The following is a 22,200-nucleotide window of genomic DNA, read 5'->3' on the forward strand; positions in this document are numbered from 1 at the left end:
ACGCTCTCGTGGCCGGGGGCTCCTGACGCGAGCGGGTCAGCCCCGCGCTTGTTGACACACACACGTCCACAGAACCCGGGTGCACCGGGGCGGGGCCATGCCTCCGGGATGGATGAGGGGAAAGGAAGGGTACAAGACGAACGGAAGAAGACAAACGGTGGGCGGGTGGATAAATGAAAGGCAGGAAAATGAATGGATGATGGACGAGTTGGGGGATGAGGGATGGATGACAGGTGGGTGGGGTGATGGTGACAGGTGGGCAGATGAACGGGGTGGCCGCTGAGAAGGTGGGTGCTGGAGGGAGGGATGGAGGGAGGGAGGATGGGAGGGGGGAGGGAGGGGTGGTGGTGAGGGATGGAGGGTGGGAGGGTGGACAGATGGATGACCTAGGAGTTGGTGTAGCGACAGGTTACTGGTGGGGGCTGGAGGGATGAACGAGAGCGTGGGTAGACGAAGAAGTGGATGATGGGTGGGGGATGGATGCAGGCACACGTGATAGGTTGCTGGAGGAATGGGTAACGGCCGGGTAGATGGACAAGAAGGTGGACGACGGGTGGGTGGACTGGCTGGGAGAAACAGGTGATGCGTCAGTCGATGGAGGGACGGGTGACAGGCTGGTGGGTGCAGGGAGAGACGACGAGTGGGCGGAGTGGTGGGTGGACCGACGGATGACGTGTACGTGGGTAAAGATGCACTGCTGGAGTGTGGGTCGAGAAATGGATGACGCCGGGGAAGGGAGGGAGGGAGGCGGGGTGGGGTAACGAGGACGGCTGGGTAGACGCGTGCGCTGACCGCTGACAGGCTGGTGGAGGGATGGGGGATCGATGCGGGCCAGGTGCAGGGATGGGTGGATGGGTCGCGGTGGAACCTGGGGAGGACGGATGAGTGGGCGGGGGCATGCAGAAGGCCCTGTGTCCCCTCGGCCAGCCGCCACCCACCTGCAGGAATGTGCTCCTCCGGAGCTCTGCGCACGTGATCCTCCCGGACCAGGACCTGTTGACCGTGTAGAAGATCCTCTGTATGACCTGTAGGAGGAGGCCCGTCGGCTGAGCACCGGGACGTGGGGGGCTGGGGGCCCTGCACGTGACTGTGCAGCAACCCCACGTGTGGTGCTGCAGGAACCCAGCCTGGGACCTCGCCTACGAGCTCCTGCCTGGCCTCACCAGGAGCTCCGCACCCTGGGCTGCAGGGCCCCATGTCGCCAGCAGAGGGCGACCGCCCCACATGTCACCAGACCGGGGCGGGGGGAGCAGCCCCGCCTCCAGCTGCAGGGAGGACACAGGTGGCAGGAGAAGCGGACCTGCTGCCACATGTGGGGGGATGTCCGGGTGAGACGGCCGCACCTGAGCTGGGACAGCACAGGCACGCAGTTCCTGCGTGGCTGGGAGCCCTTATTACACTGCGGGTGGTTTGAGAGACTGCCCCGAATGCTTCCGCGGACACTCAACTGACCACTGAATGAAAAACGTTAACTTAAAGCCAGAGAGTGGCCCCTGCCCCCTGCACAGTGAGGCCCACCTTGGCCACGGGGCTCAGCTCCGCTCCCAGGTGGGCATGTCCCCAACTGTGATACCCCTCACCTGTCCCAGGGCATCTGCTCACCTGTCCTCATCTGAGACGTCCCCTCGCCTGTCCCTGTCACGGGCTGTCCCCTCACCTGTCCTCCCAGGGCATCCCTGCCAACCTGTCCTCGTCTGAGACATCCCCTTCCCCCGTCCCTGCTGGAGGCTGTCCCCCCACCCCCCGGACGTGCCCTGCCTTGTCCTGTCTGCGCAGGGAGGTCGGGGCATGGGAACAGAGCACCTGGCGCACAGCCCCGTTCACACGCAGCACTCCCTGCTGCCGCTGGAATGAGGAACGGCTCCGGGCACCGCTCTTCGGAGACGGGCCCTCAGGGCGATGTGGAGCGGTGAGGGGGTGGAGGGAGGCCTGGGGAACCACGGGCACGCGGACTGCCACGAGCATGCGCTCCGCTCCGCGCCGCGCGACAAGCGTGCCCCCGGCCGGCGTGCCACGGGGCTGCCGCGCCGCCCACCTCCACCTAGAGCCGGAGGGCCGACCTCCCCGGGTGACCTCTGACCAGGGCGGGGGCGGGGGATGGGCCATGGGGTCCTCGTGTCCCCGGGCCAGGCCGGCATCCCACCTGCAGCGCTCAGAGCGCCGTGCTCCAACTCGCTGGGTGTGCTCGCCTGGACCCGAGGAGACCCGGCCCTCAGGAGGAGGGGCCCGGGTGTCCTCTGAGGCCCCTCCTGCCCAGAGAGGGAGACCACTGGGTCTCTGGACATCCCCTCGCCTGCCCCGCCCTGTCCGACCCCGGGGCACGCGGCCAGGACCACCCAGGCTCTCGCTGAGCGCGCCCAGCTGGGGACCCAGGTGGGACACACAGCCCTCCCCGTGCCCAAGCCCCACGCCCGCCTCCTGGTGAGAAAGCGGGCCGTGAAGGGCCACAGGTCCGGGGCTGGGTGTCCGTTCCCTCACGGCGGGCCTGGAGCCCGGGCCTCAGGCGCCCACGGAAGCCACAGGGGCAGCGGACGTGCTCGTACTCACCGTGGTGATGTAGCGGGAGTGGAACTCTGACGCTTCCTTCAGGAATGCCAAGCCCGGGTGGGTGTTCACCACGTCCTGCACACAGGGGATGGGACACGGCCCTGGGATGTGCCGCCAGGCCCAGGGATAAGAACGCACGTGTCCACCAGCAACATCCAGGTTCACACATCCAGCCACAGAGCCACTCACGCAGCATCACCCCAAACACACGGTTACAAGAAATCACATCAAATTAAAGGATCACACAGAATCATCTGGGCCACGAGCTAAGGAAGCAGGCCACCTCTCGCGGCCGAGGGTAATAACCTGACATGTAAATGTATAAAAGACCACCGTGCAAGTCCATCCCAGATTCTGAGAAAGAAAATTTGCGATATCCTCACTTAACAGAGCACTGCAGTCCCAGGAGCCCTTTAAGTCACTTCTATTCAAATGGTTTTGGTAACTTCGGTTCCTCCGTGTTCACGGGGAACACGCGGGTAACCGGGGACCACCTTCGATTCCCCTCTACAAGATGGAACATAGAGCGCTAAATAAAACCGTGTTTACATGAACCGGAACGGCGTTTGGAAACGAGCATTCTGCAAACCGCGGCCGGCTTCTCGTGGGCGGCCCAGCCCCGAGGGTGCTAACCCCTGTCCGGCTCCACGCTCCGCAGGCTCATGTGTGGAGCTGTCCGCACCGCCCTGTCTCTCACGCGGGTTTGGAGGGCTGCGTGGAGCCAGCTTCGGGGAGCCTGCCCGCCTCCGGGGTGTAGACACGGGCGCGCCTGCAAGGAGGGGGCGACGCACCTGCAAGAAGGGGATGAAGTCCTCCTGCGCCAGGGAGCTGCCGCCGGGGCTCACGAGCAGGTGGACGAACTTGGCCGCGTCATCATGACAGCTCTGGAGCATCCTGGGCAACAGAGGGCACTCCAGCTGCACCCCACGCGCGGTCACAGGCCCCTCCCCAGACTCCGGGGTCGGGTGTTCCGTGAGGACGGGCACAGACGGATGGGGCCCCGCAAGGGACACGACGGACGTGCCGGGCACCCCCGGACATCCGTCTCAGTCCCTTACTGTCCCGGCTGCAGGAGCGCCGGCCAGTGGAGTCAGAGGCAAGGCCGGACCACCACTCCCGCCCCGGGACTCACTTTCTCCACATGGCGACGAACTTGTGCACGGAGACGGAGCCCGTGCGCTCTCCACCGGCGCCGCAGAAGAGCGGCCCCTTCCAGTAGAGCGGGCAGCCGCAGGCCTGCGGGGGGAAGGGTGGGGGACGACACAGGGTTAGCGCGCCCTGGCACCCCGGCTGCCCGAGCCCCCGAGGCGCTGGGAGCGCACCGCGTGCACACAGCCCGACCGCGCAGCCCAGCGCCTGCGCCAGCCCCAGGGGCCTCCAGGGGAAGGGGCAGCCTCTCCCAGCCGACACTCCGGAGACGCTGACGGAAATGGCGCTCCCGAGCCTGGGGCACAGACCACCCGCCCCAACGGGAGGTGTCACATCGGCAGCTGTACAGAGGCGACGAGCACGTCTCCAGCCCTGGATGTGCAGCACCTCCGATGACGCGTCAGGACAGCGTAAACGACAGAGAATGTCAGGAGACACTCGGGGTGCGACAAGGACGAGGCTGTGACCCGGGCACATCTCAGGGGTCGAGGCGACCGCAGGGCTGGCGTCCACAGCTGTCAGCGCAGGTGCTGACCGGGAAGCAGGCGGAAAACCCCCGCTCTGAGCTTCCCTCCCGAAAACACAGAAGAAGAAGGGCGGAAACAACAAAGGCTGAGAGAAGAGAAAAAGAGAGCAGATACGCGGCAGAGAAAGTCAACAAGGCCGAGTCAGCTCTTTGGAAAGCTTTTAAGCAAGTAATCACCCCTCAGCAACACTCCTGGACAAGCAGAAAAAGGAAACGCATGCTCCGCACATCAGCGGTCACTGCAGAGCCCACCAGCGCTTGACAGACAGGCAGTGGACACTCCCAATAACTGGAGGCCAGGAAACGTGACGACTGCAGGGCGGACTCCTTGACTAATGAACGTGCCTAACCAGAACTGACAACGGACATCCAGACGGTTCTACATTTCAAGAGACCGAACCCGTGGCTTAAAACCTTCCCACTAAGAAAATCCCGGGCCCAGCTTTAGGGAAGAAATCACGTGGATGGTACCCACACTCTTCCAGAGAATGGAAACAAGGGACGTCTCCCAAATCCTATTACGAGGCTGCACGTCCTGGACCCTGACACCTGTAAAGGGAGATCAGGCGCCCTCAGCTCCCAGGAACAGAGATGCCAACATCCCACACAAAGCCAGGCTGGCAAATTGAATCCAGCAGTGAAAAAACAAGAAAAATCACAGTGAAACAAACAACAGGCCAGGAAACTTAAGAAGAGGAGGGAGCACAGCACTGTAATCAGGGGCGTACACAGGAGCCCACGGCTCACATCTGCACGTGCGGACGCGCGCAGGCCGGCTCTGCCCTGAGCTGGAATGGGACAGGCTCCACCAGCAGAGATGGAGGAGGGGACGCTCCGGGCAGAGACAAAGGGGAAACTCTGGTAATGCAAAAATACGCGACGCTAGGGAGAATTCCGAAAGGGTTACGAAATACCAGAATTACACTAAGTCCCCTACACACGAACGAGTTCCATTCCGAGAGCACGTTCCGAAGTCCAGTTTGTCGGTAAGTCCAACAAAGTCAGCCTAGGTACCCAACTAACACAATCGGCTGCATAGTACTGTACTATAACAGGTTTCTAATACTTCCCATGCAAATGATACATAAAAAATAAACACAAAAGATGAAGAAAACATTTTTACAATCCCTTGAAAAGTACAGTAGCCAGTACAACAGCTGGCACACAGGGGCTGGCATCGAGGGAACAGGCAAGAAGAGTTACTGCCTGGAGGAGGGAGAGGAGGTGGGAGATGGTAGAGCTGAAGGGTCGTCAGTAGTACGAGGCGGAGGGCGAGCTGCAACGTCACTCTCACTCGTGCCTGACGCTGACAGTAAGCACGTTCGCATCTCTAAAAGTTCGCAACGTGAAGGTGTGTACGTAGGGGACTTACTTGTAACAGAAAACCAGCAAAGCTGCGGGACCCCAGGACAACGTACAAAAATCAATTGTATTTCCACACACTGGCAACAAGCAATTAGAAAATAAAAAATGTAACGGTGCCGTCTATGAACAGCATAAAAAACATGAACCTACAGGTAAACGTAACTGAAAGTGCGAGATCTCTACAAAGGGAACGAGAAAGCGTGGCTGGGAGAAATCAAAGACCCCCCCGTGGAGGGACAGACCATACAGATTCCTGGACTGGACACTTAATGCTGTTGACACATTTTTGACTGGAGACATTACAGTCACAGGCGTTAGTTTCTGCAAAAATCCCCCGGTCAATAATGTGTTAAAATGTCAACTCTTCCCCAGACGCCCACAGATTCAACGCAAAGCCAATGCACACCCAGCAAGGTATGTTTTGCAGAAATCAACCAGCTCATTCAAAGCCCACGGGCAAACGCAAACGACTGTCAAGCCTTCCGTGCAGTCACAGCAGTGAGGCTGTGCATCAGGGCAAAGAGGAAGGGACCAGTTTAGGGTCAGACGCCCACGTCCACCCACCAACTCAGCACAGACAAAGCTGGCGGCAGCTCCGAGGGAACAATCGTCTCTACTGAGAGCCCAGCTGGTCAGCGGGGCAACTCTACAAAACCATGAGGGAGGGATCCCGGCCCCAAGCGTGGACGGTGAAACTCCAGAAGGAAATGCAGGAGATCGTCCCGATGCTGGAGAAGCAAAGGTTCCCTAAACGTGACTCAATCACCAAAACTCTGAAAGAGAAGGTGGGTAAACTGAACTGCTTCCCCACCAGAACTCCGGGGCAGACGTCGCCGAGGGCACAGAAACAAGCCGCAGACCAGGCAAACGTTCGCAGGGCGTTATCCTGACAAAGGGGCCACACACAGACTGTAAACTAAGGCAGAGGTACAGGAAAAAAGGCAAAGGGCCCAAGAGAGCGACAGGCCCTGCAGGGAAGAGGGTGTGAACACGGTCAGGACTCCGGAGGGAGAGGCAGAGGAAAGGCGCAAACCGGATCCCCACAGAAGCCCACATGGGTGATGGCGCTCACAGGACCCGGCTCACGGGCATCGCCCGCGGGTCGGGGAGCTGCCGGCAGATGGTTTGGCAGGACGCGCCCCCTGACCCGAGCACTGGCCACGCACGCCCGTGGCCAGGGGCTGCCCTGGGGGACACCACCGGAGTCCACTCCTGCCCATCGCGCCAGGCCCAGAACGTGCCGGCGCCTTATCCTTGGTGCCCCAGGAGGGAGCTGCCCAGCTGCGCGGGAGCCGTGCGTCTGGACGCTCTGTGGCTTCTCGCACACGCTGGGGCGGGGACCACGGGGCAAGGCTCGGGCACAGTGCGGGCTGAAAGGCCTCTACTCCACGCAGGCGGGCGTGCGTCCTGGGCGACGGGCAGCAGAGGCCTCCTGCCAGGGATGGTGGCGCCAGGGCCCTGAGGGGGCTGTGTGAGTCAGGGTGTGGAGGGCACTGGCCGCTCCCCGGGGTGGGAGGGCGCAGGCGGCAGGGACAGGGGAGCCAGGGGCCTCGGGCACCTTGCCTGGGGTGCTCATGCGGGCACGTGAGAGCTCGCTGGGCGGACTCGGGCGATGGCACCGTCCTGTCCCACGGCCGTGCGTCCGTCCACCGCACAGCAGGAGCTGTGCCCTTGCCCGTGGGGTGACGCCTGCATTCACGTCCCCAGAACGAGCGGTGCCTGCACTTCCAAGCTCACCCACCCCCCAGGCAGCTGGAGAGCCCAACCTAATGCTTTCACTGTGACCTCCGTCCACCACCTCTCAGGACCGTCTGCAAACATTCTAAGGGAACGGGAAGCACCAACTCTGAAATCCAGAGGTACGAAGAAACGCGTTTAAAAGTATGGTAAAATGCCACCCTGAAGGGAAAAACACACGACAGGGTCAGGTTTTACAGGTCTGTAAGGTCTATCTAGTGTACGTGACGGGAGACCCGGGCACACGCCGAGGCCCGCGTCACCCCGTCAGGAGCAGCCCTGCGGTGACCCCGATCCCCGCCCTCACGCCCCTTACGGCACCCCCCGACGCCCGCGCACACACAGAGCTCCCCGTCCGTCCACACAGCCTGTCCCGAGCACGGCAGCATCTGGCCGGAGCCTGGGGTCTGGCTGTGCTCACAGGGCACAGGGCATCTGACGTCCCCCGTGCAGGACTCTGTGTGCAGGCCGTGCGCAGGTGCGCGCTGGCCTTTGCCCGGTTCCCGGTCAGGTGCCCCGTGGGGTCCCCTAAGAGAGGGAGCCCCAGAGCAGCTGTGCTCCCACCACGAACACCTGGTGCCAGGAGCGTCTCCTGCTCTGATATTTGGCCTCTGCCCCCGGCTCCTGACACGGAGCCCCCAAGTCCCTTGGAATCTCCTGGGGGGACGGGAGCCTGTTTGGTCGTGGATGGGGCTGTCCTTAAAGAGCCCACGCCATGGTTACTGAGCTAGAACTTTCAGCCCCCCGGCATTCTCTGCAGAGGGCGAGGGCAGAGGTGGAGGGAAGCCTCGATCATGCCCATGGGATGAAACCTCTGAAACATCCCCTAAGGGAGCAGGTTCAGGGGCCTTCCAAGTTAGGGAACAAATCCGCCGTACCAGGACAGAGATGCACCCCAACTCCATGGGGACAGACTGCTGTACTAGGGAGCCCCCGACGCCTCACCCTGATGCCTCTTCACCAGGCTGCTCACCTGTACCCCTCATCATACCCTTCATAAGGAACACTTTATAATGAACTGGTGTTTCTCTGAGTCCCGTGGGCTGCTGAGCAAACTGCAGAACTCGAGAGGGGGTCGTGGGAACCCCCAGAATCCAGAGTTGGTCAGACGGACACACAGGTGACAGCCTCGGACTCGGGCCTGGCGTGTGAAATGAGAGTGGCCCTGGGGGTTCAGCACCCCCCCCCGTGCTGACTCCAGGCAGAAGGGCTCAGAACTGGATGAACTGCAGGACGCCCAGATCAAAGCCCACACGTGTGCCGAAAGAGGCCTCCGTGCGCCGGGAAAGGAAGCAGAGACTGTCCTTTTCACAGATCAGCCGTTTGCCCCTTTCTGTGTTCAGAGAAGCGGGTCCACTGATCTCGGGCGCGCAGGCTCCCGAGAAGCATGTCTCCGGCAAGAACAAGGGCCGTGTCGCAATGACGAGAGAGAAGAAGGGGTGTGAGGGCGGAGCTGATCTGGGGACAGGAGGTCCTCACACGACACAGCCGCCCACAGAGGCACAAAGGCCACGGCCCCCGGCCCACAGCTCCCCAGGGAAACCCCGCAGTCACTCAGCATCGGGAGCCGCACCCTCACCGACGGAACAGGCAGAAGCTGCCGGAACGCTGGGACCTGGACACGCTCAGAACCCAGGGAGCAAGCTGACACTCAAGGGCTGGACGGCCTTCAAGTGCGCGTTTACCAAGACGACCACCCTCAGCCCAGAAAACAAGTCTCAGTACATCTGGAAGCACTGAGACCAGACAGAGCACCCCTGCCCACGACAGAGCTAAACTGGAAATCAGTAACCAAAACATGTCTAAACAAGGTGCAGGAGTTGAAAATCAAAACAACGAAATTCTAAATAACACATCAGCCAAAGGAGAAGTTACAAGACAAACACAAATGTAGTTTGCACTGAATGAGAAGGGGAAAAAAAAAAACACAAAAAAACCCAAAAACCAACACATCAACAATGTTTGGGATGCCGGTCAAGCAGCGGCCGGAAGGAAGTTCACAGCATTAAGTGCTTCCGCGAGCAAAGCAGAACGGCTGAGTGCACAAAGCTGCCTCGTTAAGAAACTGCAAGGAGAACAGTTAGCCCTAAAGGGAGCAGAAGAGAGGAAACAATAAAGACGGGAAATCGATGCGATAGGAGATCATTCCAAAAAGTTAGCAAAACTAAAAGCTAGTTCTCAGAAAAGATCAGGAAAATAAAAAAACTTCTGGCCAAGCTGACTGAGGACAAGGACAGAAGACACAAATGCCAACATCAGAAGTGGCAGAGGGACGTCAGTCAGTACAGACCCTAAACGTGTGGAATCTTATCAGCAACGTGTGTCAATAAATTCACCAAGTCACGGAAGCTGGGCACACACTTGAAAGATGGGAACTACCCCATCAAACGCAATGTCCACAACCTTCCCAGGGAGAGAATGTCCAACCCCAATGCTTCACCGTGAATTCTGCCAACGTTTAACGTAGAACACCAGCCCAGTTCTAAACACGTGGCTCCGGAAAAGAGGGCAATAGCCCAACCAATTCTGTGAGGCCAGGCCACCCTGCTACCGAACCAGAGAACTCACTAGACAAGGCATCTCTAGATGGGTGTCTTTCCGGAGCCTGGATTTAAACCCTAACAAGACACAAGCAATCAGGATCCAAAAGCACGTAAGCAGGAAGAGACAGGATTTATGATGAAATGGGATTCATCCAAAGACGCAAGACGGCTCGAGGGAAGAAGAAAAACCACAGGAGCCCTCAGTACGTGCAGAAAAGCACTGGGCAAATTTCAACACGCCTTCGAGATTTCACACAGTACAAAGGCTCTCAGCAAACTAAGGTTCCTCAACCTGGTAAAGGACACAGGAGCAGCTGCAGCCCCCACACTGCGTCTGCGGGGAGCGACGCGCCCTAAGGCTGGGAGGGGGGGAGGGCTGTGCTGCTCCCACACCCTGAGACAACGTCCTCAGGGAGGCCTGGACAGCACAGTGAACAGGGCAGGAAAGAGGATACAAGACACGCAGATTACAGAGGAAACGGGGACACCCTCTTTATCTCTGGAGGACGTGATCGTCTATTAGAAACTCCTAAGGAACCCGAAAAAGTGATCTGATGAGTATGTTTCGTCCAAAGTCAACACAGAAAAACCAACAGTACTTCTGTACACTTCAAGGAACAGCCGTCAACTGCAGTAAAATAACGCTACTGACGGTATCATCAAAGATAGGAAACACTGGGTTATGCCCAAGTATTCACACGTTTGATGAAAGATGAACATGACAAAACGGTACTGAGAGAAATTAACGATGACTTGAAGTCTGAGAAATGCCGGGGTCATAACCCAGCAGACTCGATGTTGGAAAGGCGTGGACTGTCCCCAAATCCACCTGCGCACTCAAACGATCACAAGCCGAATCCCAGCAGGCTTCTTGCGCAGACGTGCGGAAGGTGATTCTGAAGTTCATGTGGGAATGCAGAGACACCAGAACAGCCTCAGCACTTGAGAATCAGAGAGAAGCAGGAAAATCGGCACTGCCTGAAATGAACACAGCAGTGAAGCTACAGCAGCGGGGCCGTACGGTCCCGCTGTGACAGACAACCCGTCACCGACACCCAAGAGCGTCCAGGGACAGACTCACGTACGGCAATTCCCGTCGGAAGAAGGTGCCGAGGCAAGTCAGCGGGAGGACGAGGTGCCCAACGAGTGGGTCTGGGGCCACTGGACACCGTGTGCAGAGATGCACCTTCCCTCCTACCCCACATGTGCCAGTACCCAACTCAGAGTGGAGCACAGACCTGAAGGGAAGAGTTACCCGAATCGGCCTTTAGAAGAAAACACAAGAGAAAAATCCTACTGGCTTGGATTTTCCAGCACTTCTCATCAAGGATACAGATGCATAAACCAAGTAGGGGAAAAATCTGAAAGCTGGACACAATCAAAATGAAAAACGTTTGCAATTCCAAAGACTGTTACGAGAGCAGAAAGACGAGCGAGCACGGGGAGACAGCGTCTGCTGCACGTACCTCTGACAAAGGACTGGGATCCAGAACGCATGCGAAGCACACATGACTCACTAGCAAGAAAACACCAGATTTCTAAACGGGCAAATGATCTGAACAGGCGTGTCATCGAAGAAGACACACAATGACAAATGGGCACATTCAAAAGATGCTCACTCAGTACTGTCCGCCATTAGAAATGTGCAAATGAAAACAAGTTATCTCCATATACCCAACAGGATAGAGCTGTGGTCTGAATGTTTGTGCCCCCCCCGGCCCCCGCCCGAGGTGATGGCATTAGGAGGTGGAGCCTTTGGGAGGCGATGAGGTCATGAAGGTGGTGCCCTATGAACGGGATTAGTGTCCTTAGAAAAGGGACTCCAGAGAGCTCCCTCACCGCTTCTTCCGGGTGAGGACACAGCAAGAAACTTCTGTACCCCAGAGGACAGCCCGCACCAGAACCAGCCCTGCTGACACCTTGATCTGGGACGTCCAGCCTCCAGAACTATGAGGAGCAAACTTCTGTTGTTTATAAGCCACCCAGTCTGCAGGATTTGGTACATCAGCCTGAACCAAGACAAATGGCTACAGTGAGAGAGAGAAAAGCAAGCGTGCAGAGGACGTGGAGAGACGGGAACCCACACGTGCGGGTGGGGACGCAAGATGGCGCAGCTGCCGTGGAAGTCAGCTGGGTGGCCCCTCCGTCAGTCAAACACAGAATTACCACATGACCCAGCAATTCCACTCCTAGGTATGTGTACACACACACACACCACCGCCGCCCCCCAGCCAAAAGAACTGAAAACGGGGCCTCACACAAACACTCATACTCAAATGTTCACAGTAGCACTGCTCACGACAGCCAAAAGGTGGAAACCACCCAAACGCCCATCTATGGGTGAGTGAATAAGCAGAACGGGGTCCAAGCACCTAATGGAATATGACCCAGCCATGAGAAGGAGTGAAGCTCTGACACGTGGACCACGTGGATGGACCTTGAGGACATGACGCCAAGTAAAGGAAAGAAGCCAGACACAGGACAATTCGTGTATTGGTTCCATTAATATGAAAGCTTTAGAACAGGCAAATCCACAGAGACAAGAAGCAGAGGAGCGGTGTCAGGGGCTGGGGGAGGGGGAACGCAGTGATGCCAAGGGGCCCAGAGCGTCTTTTGGGGTGATGAGAATGCTCTGTAACTAGACAGCGGTAAGGGTCGTGCAACACTGTGTATGTAATAAGGGCCCCTAAATTTTAGATTTTAGAATGGCTAACGTGCTGACAGATTTTTATGTGAATTTTACCACAATTAAAAAAAATAAGTACCTACTCTGTGATTCTATTTACATGAAGTTCTAGGAAACTCTAATCCACAGTGACAGAAAGTAGACCAGTGGGGGCCTGGGGCTGGGCCAGGATGGACTGGAAAGAAGCCAATTTGGGGGACGCTGGAAATGCTTCTCATCTCGGTTGTCTGCATAGTTTCATGGGGATTCACACACATCAAAGCTCACTAAATGTACACAGTAAACATCTACTGTTTACCTCACATCAGTTATACCTCAAGAGAGCTGCCAAAAAAAGAAAAAGATGCTGATGAGAAACAAATACATAACCAGGGATTGAACATCATCATTAGGGAAATGAGACACGAAGCCACAGTAAGAGACCTCTGCATAGGCACCAGCTCGGCTACAGCTAAGAAGCATCAACACCAAGTGCTGGCAGCTTACGGAGCAACTGGCATCTCACACACTGCTGGCTGGACACACATAGTGGACAGTCACGCTGGAAGACGGTTTTACAGCTTCTTATAAAATTAAAGATATAGTCACCAGATGACCAAGCAATTCAACTCTGCAGCATTTCTCACCTCAGAGAACTTGCAAAGGTGTCGCACAAATCCCGTGTACAGACAACAGTTTTATTCATGAGACAAAACTGGGAACAACCTTTCATCCACCAGTAAACAGATACACCGAGGGACATGTGTGCACAGAATGCTACTTAGCAGTAAATGCTAAGGACGAACATTGACGATTAGGCTGGGTGAAAGAGGCCAGAAAAACCCAAGACAACCCACCACATGATCCCATTCACGTGAAATTCTAGAAAAGGCAAAACAACAGCACCATAGGGCCAGGGAGTGACGGTGAGGTAGGCCAGGACCTGGGATGCTTTGCTGCAGGGCTTGCACATGGACAAACATCTCCTCCAGCAACAGATACAAAGAAACTACAAGGGACTAAAAATAACTGCACACACGTGCAGCTGGGCAAATTATGAACAAGACACAAAAAAGTCAGAACCTAACTGTCACTTCTGCGGTGCCAGGAGCAAAGCAGGGTCCTGCACCCATGATCCCTGTACACGGCACCACCACGGGGGTGGGCAGATGCCCAAGCCACGCCCTCTGGCCCCACCCACTGATCAAGGAGGCCAAGGGACGTCCCTGGGGGATTAGTGTTCCCTACCTTGCCAGTGATGTGGATCCACAGGGGTGAACTTTTATCAAATTCTGTCAAACTGTATACTTAGAACTGGGGAGTGTTACTCTGTGTCCATTATATCTCAATAAAGCTGACTGAAAAATAACTGTTCAATTCAAGAAGCTGGAAAGAAGTGACAACAGAAAAAATGTAAGAAAGTAACAAAAATGAAAGCAGAGGTTCATGAAGGAGATGAACAAAAAATTAAAGTACTCAATGAAGTTGATAGATCTTATCTGAAAAAATATAAGTTAACCTCTAGCGTGACTAGTCAAAAGGAATCTGAGATAAATAACCCTACGAAGACAAAGGGTCAAATGTGCAGACTTGATGTTCTTGGATTGAAAGAATCAATACTGCCAAAATGAATATACTACCCAAGGCAATCTACAGATTCAATGCAAACCCTATCAATTTACCAATGGCATTTTTCATAGAACTAGAAGAAAAAAAATTTTAATTTATATGGAAACACAAAGACCCCCAAATAACCAAAGCAATCTTGAGAAGAAAAACAGAGCTGGAGTAATCAGGCTCCCTGGCTTTGGACTACACTACAAAGCTACAGTAATCATAACAGTATGGTTCTGGCATAAAAACATTCAACGGAACAGGATAGAAAGCCCAGAGATAAACCCATGCACCTATGGTCAATTAACCTACGACAAAGGAGGCAAGAATATACAATGGAGAAAAGACAGTCTCTTCAATAAGTGGTGCTGGGAAAGTTGGACAGCTACATGTAAAAGAAAGAAATTAGAACACTGTGTAATACCATACACAAAAAAACCTCAAAATGGATTAAAGACCTAAATGTAAGACTGGATATTATAAAACTCTTACAGGAAAACAAAGACAGACACTCTGACATAAATCACAGCAGTATCTTTTTGAACCTAGCTCCCAGAGTAATGAAAATAAAAACAAAAATAAACAAATGGGACCTAATTAAACTTACAAGCTTTTGCATAGCAAAGGAAATCATCAAAACAAAAAGACAACACACAGAGTGGGAGAAAACATTTGCAAACGAAGCAACTGACAAAGGATTTATCTCCAAAATATACAAACAGCTCATGCAGCTCAGTATGAAAGAAAACAAGCCAACTGAAAACCGGGCAGAAGATCTAAATAGACACTTCTCCATAGAAGACATACAAATGGCCAAAAAGCACATGAAAAGATGCTCAACACTGCTAACTATCAGAGAAATGTAAATCAAAACTACAATGAGGTATCACCTCACACTGGTCAGAATGGCAACTGTTAAAAAATGTACAAGCAATAAATGCTGGGGAGGGTGTGGAGAAAAGGGAACCCTCCTACACTGCCGGTGGGAATGTAAGTTGGTGCAGCCACTGTGGAGAAGAGTGTGGAGGTTCCTCAGAAACCTAAAAACAGAGTTGCCAAGTGATCCAGCTAACCCACTCCAGGGCATATATCCAAAGAAAACCATAATTTGAAAAGATAAACGCACCCCAATGTTCGTTACAGCACTATTTACAATAGCCAAGACATGGAAGCAACCTAAATGTCCATCAACAGGTGAACGGATAAAGCTGTGGTACATACGTACAATGGAATATGACTCAGCCATCAAAGAGAATGCAATCATGCCATTTGCAGCAACATGGATGGACCTAGAGATGATCATACTAAGTGAAGTAAGTGAGACAGAGAAAGACAAATACCATATGATATCACTTATATGTGGAATCTAAAAAAATGATACAAATGAACTTATTAACAAAACAGAAACAGACTCACAAACTTAGAAAGCAAACTTATGGCTACCAAAGGGGAAAGGCAATGGGGAGGGATAAATTAGGGGTCTGGAGTTAACATATACACCCTACTACATACAAGACAGATAATCAACAAGGACCTACTGTATAGCACAGGGAACTCTACTCAATATCGTGTAATAACCTAAGTGGGAAAAAAATTCTGAAATAGAAATAGATATATGTATAAGTGAATCACTTTGCTGTACACCTGAAACTAACACAACATTGTATATCAACTATACTCCAAAAGAAAACAAAAATTTTAAAAGAATCATACGAGGAGATAAGGAAAAGCTTTAGAATAATACATTTATAATCATGCCAACGACTGTTTTAGAAAAAAGCATAAATGACCAAAAGTGACCCCAGAAATTAAAACCCTTAATAAAGCAGTAACATTAAAGGAAATTAAAACTCAAAGAGGAAAATGTGGAGGAAAGCGGAGGAGGACATGGAACTCACATCCTCCCACAAATACAAGAACAATCCGCCTGCGTGTGGAACAGCTCTCACTGGACGCCTACTGCACGCTGGCAGGAGACCTCAGACTTCAGAAAGGGCAAGAAAATCTCCATGGAACCAGGCAAGGTGAAACAAAGAAGAGAGAGAGAGAAAGGAATGGGGACAGGACCTGGGCCCCAGGGAGGGAGCTGTGCAAGAGGAAAGGTTCCTGCACCCTGGAGAGTGCCCTCGCTGGCAGGGAGATCAGCGTGGACCAAGGGGGAGCTTCAGGGCCTCAGAGAGAGCACAACAACAGGTCTGAGAAAGGCAACGCAGACAGTGACCTGCACATACGGTGGTCACTGCTGCCCTGTGCTCCCCAGACTGAGACACCCGTCCACTGGGGCGGGTGGGGGCTGGGTGCTGAAGCTTGGGCTTCAGAGGTCAGACCCGGGGAGAGGACGGGGGTTGGCTGGCTGCGTGGAGACATCCTGAAGGGGCTGGAGTGTGGCCATGGAGGGTGTACGTGGAAGAAGCCTGGGTCCCCCCAGAGAGGCAAGGCAAGGTTGTTGGGGGATGTGCAAGGGGAATGGCAGGACCACTGAAGAAGCTTCTCTCCCCAAGCACGCACGCTCTCAGGCAACAGCACACCGCCTACACGAGCCCCGGGGTGGGCGTGAGCCACCGCTGCTGCGAGAGATGAGGGAGCAGGCAACAATCACTGCCCCTGCCATCCTGGGAGCAGGCCGGCTGCCACTGTGCCTAAGAGACCGGGGAGCAGGTGCTAATCACTGTCCCTGCCCGGCGAGGGCCTTGGGAGCGCGCGCGGGCCACCGCCCCTGCGGAGAGACCTGTCAGCAAGCGCCAATCACTGCCCCTGCTGGTAGGGCCCCGGGAGTGCGCACGGGCTGCCGGTCCCTGCACACCCCTATTACGGGGGTAACAGCAAGCACACGCTGGGGAAAGAGGTGGCAAGCATGCAAACTAAAAGCTGCCCTTGTGCCCAAAATATTAAGGGACAGAGTCCCACATAAAATAGCCTCCCAAGACTACAACATGTAATTGTTTCTCCTAAACTCACAGAGTAAGAGAAACGTTAAGTACAAGAAGCAGAGAAACCACTCGCAGTTAACAGACCAAGAGAATTCCCTGAAGGGACAGACAACAGAACAGACCACTTCATTCTAACAGACACGAGTTAAAGAGGGGGCAGTAAACACCCTGGAGGAGGAGGGGTCCAGACGGCTCAGCCAGGTGCCGGTGGGGCCTCAGACATCTAAAGGGAAGGGAGGGATCCCCAAGCAACTGGGCAGGACGTGGAGGGGAAGGAGGAGGGGAGGAAAAGTGGAGGTGGGATGGGACCAGCACCCTCGGGGCGGGGAGGGGAGGGGTTCCCACATGGGAGGGGGATCAGGGGGTCAGAGGGGAGCGTGGCCGGCGTCTCCCCCGACCACTCGGGCCCTGGCGAGCCTGCCGGGGTCCTGGGCCTACCCCTCAGCCCTCCAGGGCCCCTCCCGCTGTGCTGGGCCTAAGCCCCGCCCCTCAGGCCTCTTCCAGCCCCTTTTTTCTTTTTTCTGCTGTCGTGGTTCTGTTTTGCCTTGTTGTTGTTGTTTTATTTTTAATTTTACAATATTTTTATTTTTCGAATTTTATTTTAGTTTTTATTCTTTCTTATTGCCCTGCTTTGCCTTTTTTTTTTTTTTTCAGTGCCGTGTGGCTTGTGGGATCCCGATTCCGAGGCCGGGGGTCGGGCCTCAGCTCCTGTGGTAGGAGCACCAAGTCCAAACCGCTGGACTAACAGAGAATCTCAGGCCCCAGGGAATGTCAGGCAGTGTGAGGCCACGACCGCAGGGGGACCGCGGGCCACGTCCCCACGCACAGACACCCACCTTGGCCACTCTGCCCATGTCCCCCATGGTGGCCCTCTCGTGCGGGAACTGGGCGAAAGTCCTCTCGATCTTGGCGATGATGGCGTCTACGTTCACCGCGTCCTGCGGGCGGCCTCGGGGGAAGTAGAACGTGGGGATGCTCAGGCTGGCAGCGGGCGGCAGGGGCTGTTCCTTCCTCGTCTGGACCTGAGAGAGAGAGCAGTGAGGACCCAGCACCTGCTGGGTGAGCAGGTGAGCACCTGCTTCCCGCCGGTGCGTACTGAGCAGAGGCGGGCTGGACCAGAGCGGCTGCCCCGAGCCCAGCGAACCCGACTGTGGACAGAACGCCCAGACCATCACCGGGCTGACTGCAGACACGGGAGGTGACGGGGCCAGTGGCGGAGCGCCACACACACGGCCCTGCTTCCCCGATCCTGCCTCGGGTGTGACCCCTCAGGACAAGGACGGCTGCTGAGAGAACCTGCCCTCCTGCCCTCCCGGGAGGCCAAGGTCGGCACAGGCGGGCTGTCCCCTCGTTTGCGTCTCGCGCCTGGAACCGCCTGTCCCCACACCGCCCTTCCCTGTGGACGGGATGTGAGGCCAGCGCCGTGGCTGGGCACGGCCCTCAGAAAGCACCACAGCCCCGAGGGCTCAGCATCCTGGCACAGGGAGCGCCCGGAAGCCATCCTGGAGCCACACCGCGCCTTCCAAACGGCAGTGTCAGGATGTCTGCCCGGTGGCCGGCGGGGTGACCCGTGAGCTCGGTGCAATCACAGGTCAGAAGCGTGCACCACGCATGCAAAGGAGGGTTGCGTTTGCCAATGCCCCTGAGTAGACGGGACCAGTCAGTGGAACCACTCAGGAAGCACCTGCTGGGAGTGGACGTGCTGGGACTGGGCAGGTCTGGGGAGGCCGGGAGGGCGGCTGCACGCGGTAAGGCTTGCTGTCCCTGGACTGTGGGGCACTGTCCCCCTGCAGGATGTGCAGTGTGCCTCTGCGCTGAGCCGGGAAGGCCTTCTAGGTGCCAGAAACAGCTGCCCCGAGTCACGGCCTGTAATGCCCATGGAGACTCACGCATCCGGGCATCCCTGATGGGCAGGGACAGGGAAGCACAGTCCAGCCCACGGCCCACCTCCTAGACACACCCCAGATTCCCTGTGGTTGGGGACACGAGGACACACCGTGACGCAGCAGAAAGAGCCCAGGGTCCTGGTGGGAAGCGCTGGAGCGAGGGATGAGCACCCAAGGCCTCAGGCCATGGGACCGGCGGGGGACGGGGAGTGACCAGGTGTTCCAGAGAGGGGACGGCGAGGGGTACGCCCGCCAACGAGGTCTCGGAAACTCAGCGCACCCAGGGCACTAGGGACACACGGAGCCCACGGCCCCTGGGCATCCAGAGACACACGTGGAAAAGCAGATGGAAGGCAAACGCAGGAGAGGGGGCTCACAGGTAGCACCGCCCCTCCAGGGTGGTTACGTCCAGGGGGTTGGGCCGGGCAGCCAGGCCCGCACGGCCAAGGACGGGGCACGGTGGCGGTGTGCTCACGGCGGGGTGCCCCCGTCCCAGCTGCCCCAACCAGGCTCACACAGCACAGTTCCACGCCCACAAGCACCAGGGGCCCCGCCACCAACCTGCAGCCGAGACACAGCACACGGCCCTCAGGAGTCACGCTGTGCACTGATTCTAACGTTGTGAGCGGACGTCACTCCTACAGTCTGCAACTCAGGCCGCTTCTCCACCCGCAACACAGCAGGAGACAGCAGGCATCCCCCTCAGTCACACCTCGGGACTTCCCGCGACCCCTCGGTCACATCAGGGACCTCCCGCGTCCCCTCGGTCACACCCGGGATGTCCTGCGGCCCCTCGGTCACATCAGGGACATCCCGCGTCCCCTCGGTCACACCTCGGGACGTCCCGCAACCCCTCGGTCACATCAGGGACATCCCGCGTCCCCTCGGTCACACCTCGGGACGTCCCATGTCCCGTCAGCCACATAGGGGATGTCCCGCGTCCCCTTCTGTCACGTCGCGGATGCCCCACGTCTCCTGTGTTTCCTGAGGCCCCAGCTGAGGAGGCAGCTGTTCAGTGCTTGGTGACCTTGCACGGGGCAGTGACCGTACCGAGAGGAGGTGGAGCCATCATGAGTCGGCTGTACCAGGTCCGTGTGGCAGCCTGGGGACACTGGGCGACGAGCTCTGTGATCACCACGGAGCCAACACAATCCTGAGGGGCTGCGTTCAGACTTGGCTCAGTCCTGAGAGGCGAGCGGGAGATGGGAGGCGCCCGGAGGGGAAGGAGAGGCGCAGCAAGCCGCCCTGAGGACCGGCATGGCCACGGGCTGGGGCAGCGACAGCACGGGGATGGGGTGGGGGGACGGCAGGAGGCGGGACGACAGGCCCCGGAGGAGCCCCTGCCCCGGGAGGGGCCGCGGGACGCCTAACGTTCCATTCAGACTCGGCCCTGTCGGCGCCCAGGGACAGAGGCTGACCCCCTCCTCCCAGCCCTAGGACGTCCTGGCTCTGGGATTTGGTTTCGGGGCAGAGCTGTTGGGCTGTGATGCCCACCTACGGCGGCAAAGAACAGCCGCAGGGGAAGCAAGACCCAGCGCCGGTCCCGAGGACGGAGAGATTCGAGGGTTCACGCGTCACCTGGGGACGCCCAGGCTTCACCTGGGGAATGTTTCCTCTGGTTTCACTCCTCTGGGCGGGTTCAGTTTTCCTCGCCTGTGTTTGGAGGGCAGGATGGAGCGCAGGCCCCATGTCCTGGGCTGTCACCTGTAGCAGCTCATGGCTCACGCCTGTGGAAAGGGCTGCTGGCTTGCACTGACGCCTCTGGCATCCTCCGCGGCGCGGCGGCACTCAGCGCCGGGTGCCACCATCGCCCACCCCCGAAGCAGCTGGGCTGGCTGGTCCCAGGGCAGGCACCCCACCTGCCAAGCCACGGCCGCAGACACATACAGACAAGGTGCCGCTCAACAACACGTGCTATTTTCTCCGCTGTCAGGACGGGGACGCCGCCCTCACCAGCCACCGGGAAGCGAAGGGAAATGAAGCCGCCAAGGACACGGCGGAGTGGAGCCTCGCCTCCTGAGAGCGGGGAGCTCTCCCCACGTCACCAGCTCCGTGGCGCCTGCCCCACGGTCAGCTCGTAGGCCCCTCCCAGGAGAACTGGGCTCAGGCAGGAAGCAACGCGCTCCCAAATGGAAGGTCTGAATTGCAGGATGGAACGAAGGGCAAGGAACATGGTGCCTACATGGGTAAATCCACGCACACGCCCTCCACGTACATCGGTAATGAGAATATGGCTTTACCTCTCTTTAAAGACTCTCTCAGGACAACAACATGAAACGAGAGGGTGCCGGCAGTGAAGGGTTTGAAGGTTTTGAGCTGGAGGGTAAAGATACTCACTCTGTACCTAGAGAAACGAAGTCACTGACCTTGTAAGATGAGCAGTAAGCGAGTATTAAGTGCTCCGGCGAGGGAAAGATAAAAAAGAGGGAAAGGAGAGCATAAAAAAAACATAAATAAGACTGTGAAAATAAATCAGAATGGATTAATAGTCCTTATAAATGTAAATGGATGAAATGTTCCAATTAAAAAACAGAGATCAGACGGAAAAAAGAAAGTAAGACTGACTTACAGGAAACACGTGTGAGATATAAGGACACAGAGGTGGAAAACTTTTAACAAGTGGAAAAAGATACAGCAGCCAACAGTGACAAAAAGAAGGCTGGCATTGCCAGATTCGTGCCCAGATAGGGTAGAAAGTCTGGATGTGACAGACAGATGGTCAGGACACCACACTGGGCGTCCACCACGGGAAGCTCTGCCGACCCGGAGCTGACCGGTGCCCAGCACAGCCTCGGCGCCCACCAAGCCAAGGTGCTGGGGAAATGCAGGGACGCGGCACAGAGGCAGGCCAGGCCCGCTCCCCCGCCACCCCTGACGGACCACCGGATGATGGAAAAACAAACAGCTGGGCACAGACACGAGAGATTTACAGTGTAATCTCTGGGACATAAATAGAGCGCGGCCGGCACAGCTGCGGGACACACGTTCTTTTCCAGCACACAGGGCGCTGTTGGGAGCCGGCCACCTCCAGGCCCCAAACAGGCCTTAGCAGAGCCGGAGGGGACCACGGGGGCTGTTTCCTGAGCTACCTGCGTCCAGGCTGGACGTCCACAATGAAAGCGGACGTGGCACAAATACGTGTGTGTGTGTATGTGTGTTTGTGTGTGTGTGTGAGACAGACAGACAGACAGGGAGGATTCTCAAGCAGGGCTGAAGCCTCTCAGAAGCCAACACAGCA

At 56.5% G+C, this 22,200-nt stretch overlaps 1 protein-coding gene across 6 annotated transcripts in view; it reads right to left on the reverse strand.

Annotated features, from left to right (window-relative positions):
* Positions 1 to 22,200, reverse strand: part of PPP2R3B (protein phosphatase 2 regulatory subunit B''beta) — a 52,698-nt gene that overhangs the window by 11,076 nt on the left and 19,422 nt on the right. For all 6 annotated transcript variants that reach the window (XR_004480240.2, XM_033417444.2, XM_033417443.2 and 3 more), the window contains exons 2-6: positions 17,913 to 18,098; positions 3,680 to 3,783; positions 3,339 to 3,441; positions 2,548 to 2,622; positions 939 to 1,025 (exon numbers count right to left, since the gene is read on the reverse strand). Coding sequence is in view for 5 of the 6 variants with exons in the window: in XM_033417444.2 (XP_033273335.1) it covers positions 939 to 1,025; positions 2,548 to 2,622; positions 3,339 to 3,441; positions 3,680 to 3,783; positions 17,913 to 18,098 (555 nt within the window). In the remaining variant the exon portion in view is untranslated. The remainder of the gene's footprint in view (positions 1 to 938; positions 1,026 to 2,547; positions 2,623 to 3,338; positions 3,442 to 3,679; positions 3,784 to 17,912; positions 18,099 to 22,200) is intronic.

This window comes from Orcinus orca, chromosome X (assembly GCF_937001465.1).
Source record: "Orcinus orca chromosome X, mOrcOrc1.1, whole genome shotgun sequence".
NCBI classification, from domain to species: domain Eukaryota; kingdom Metazoa; phylum Chordata; class Mammalia; order Artiodactyla; family Delphinidae; genus Orcinus; species Orcinus orca.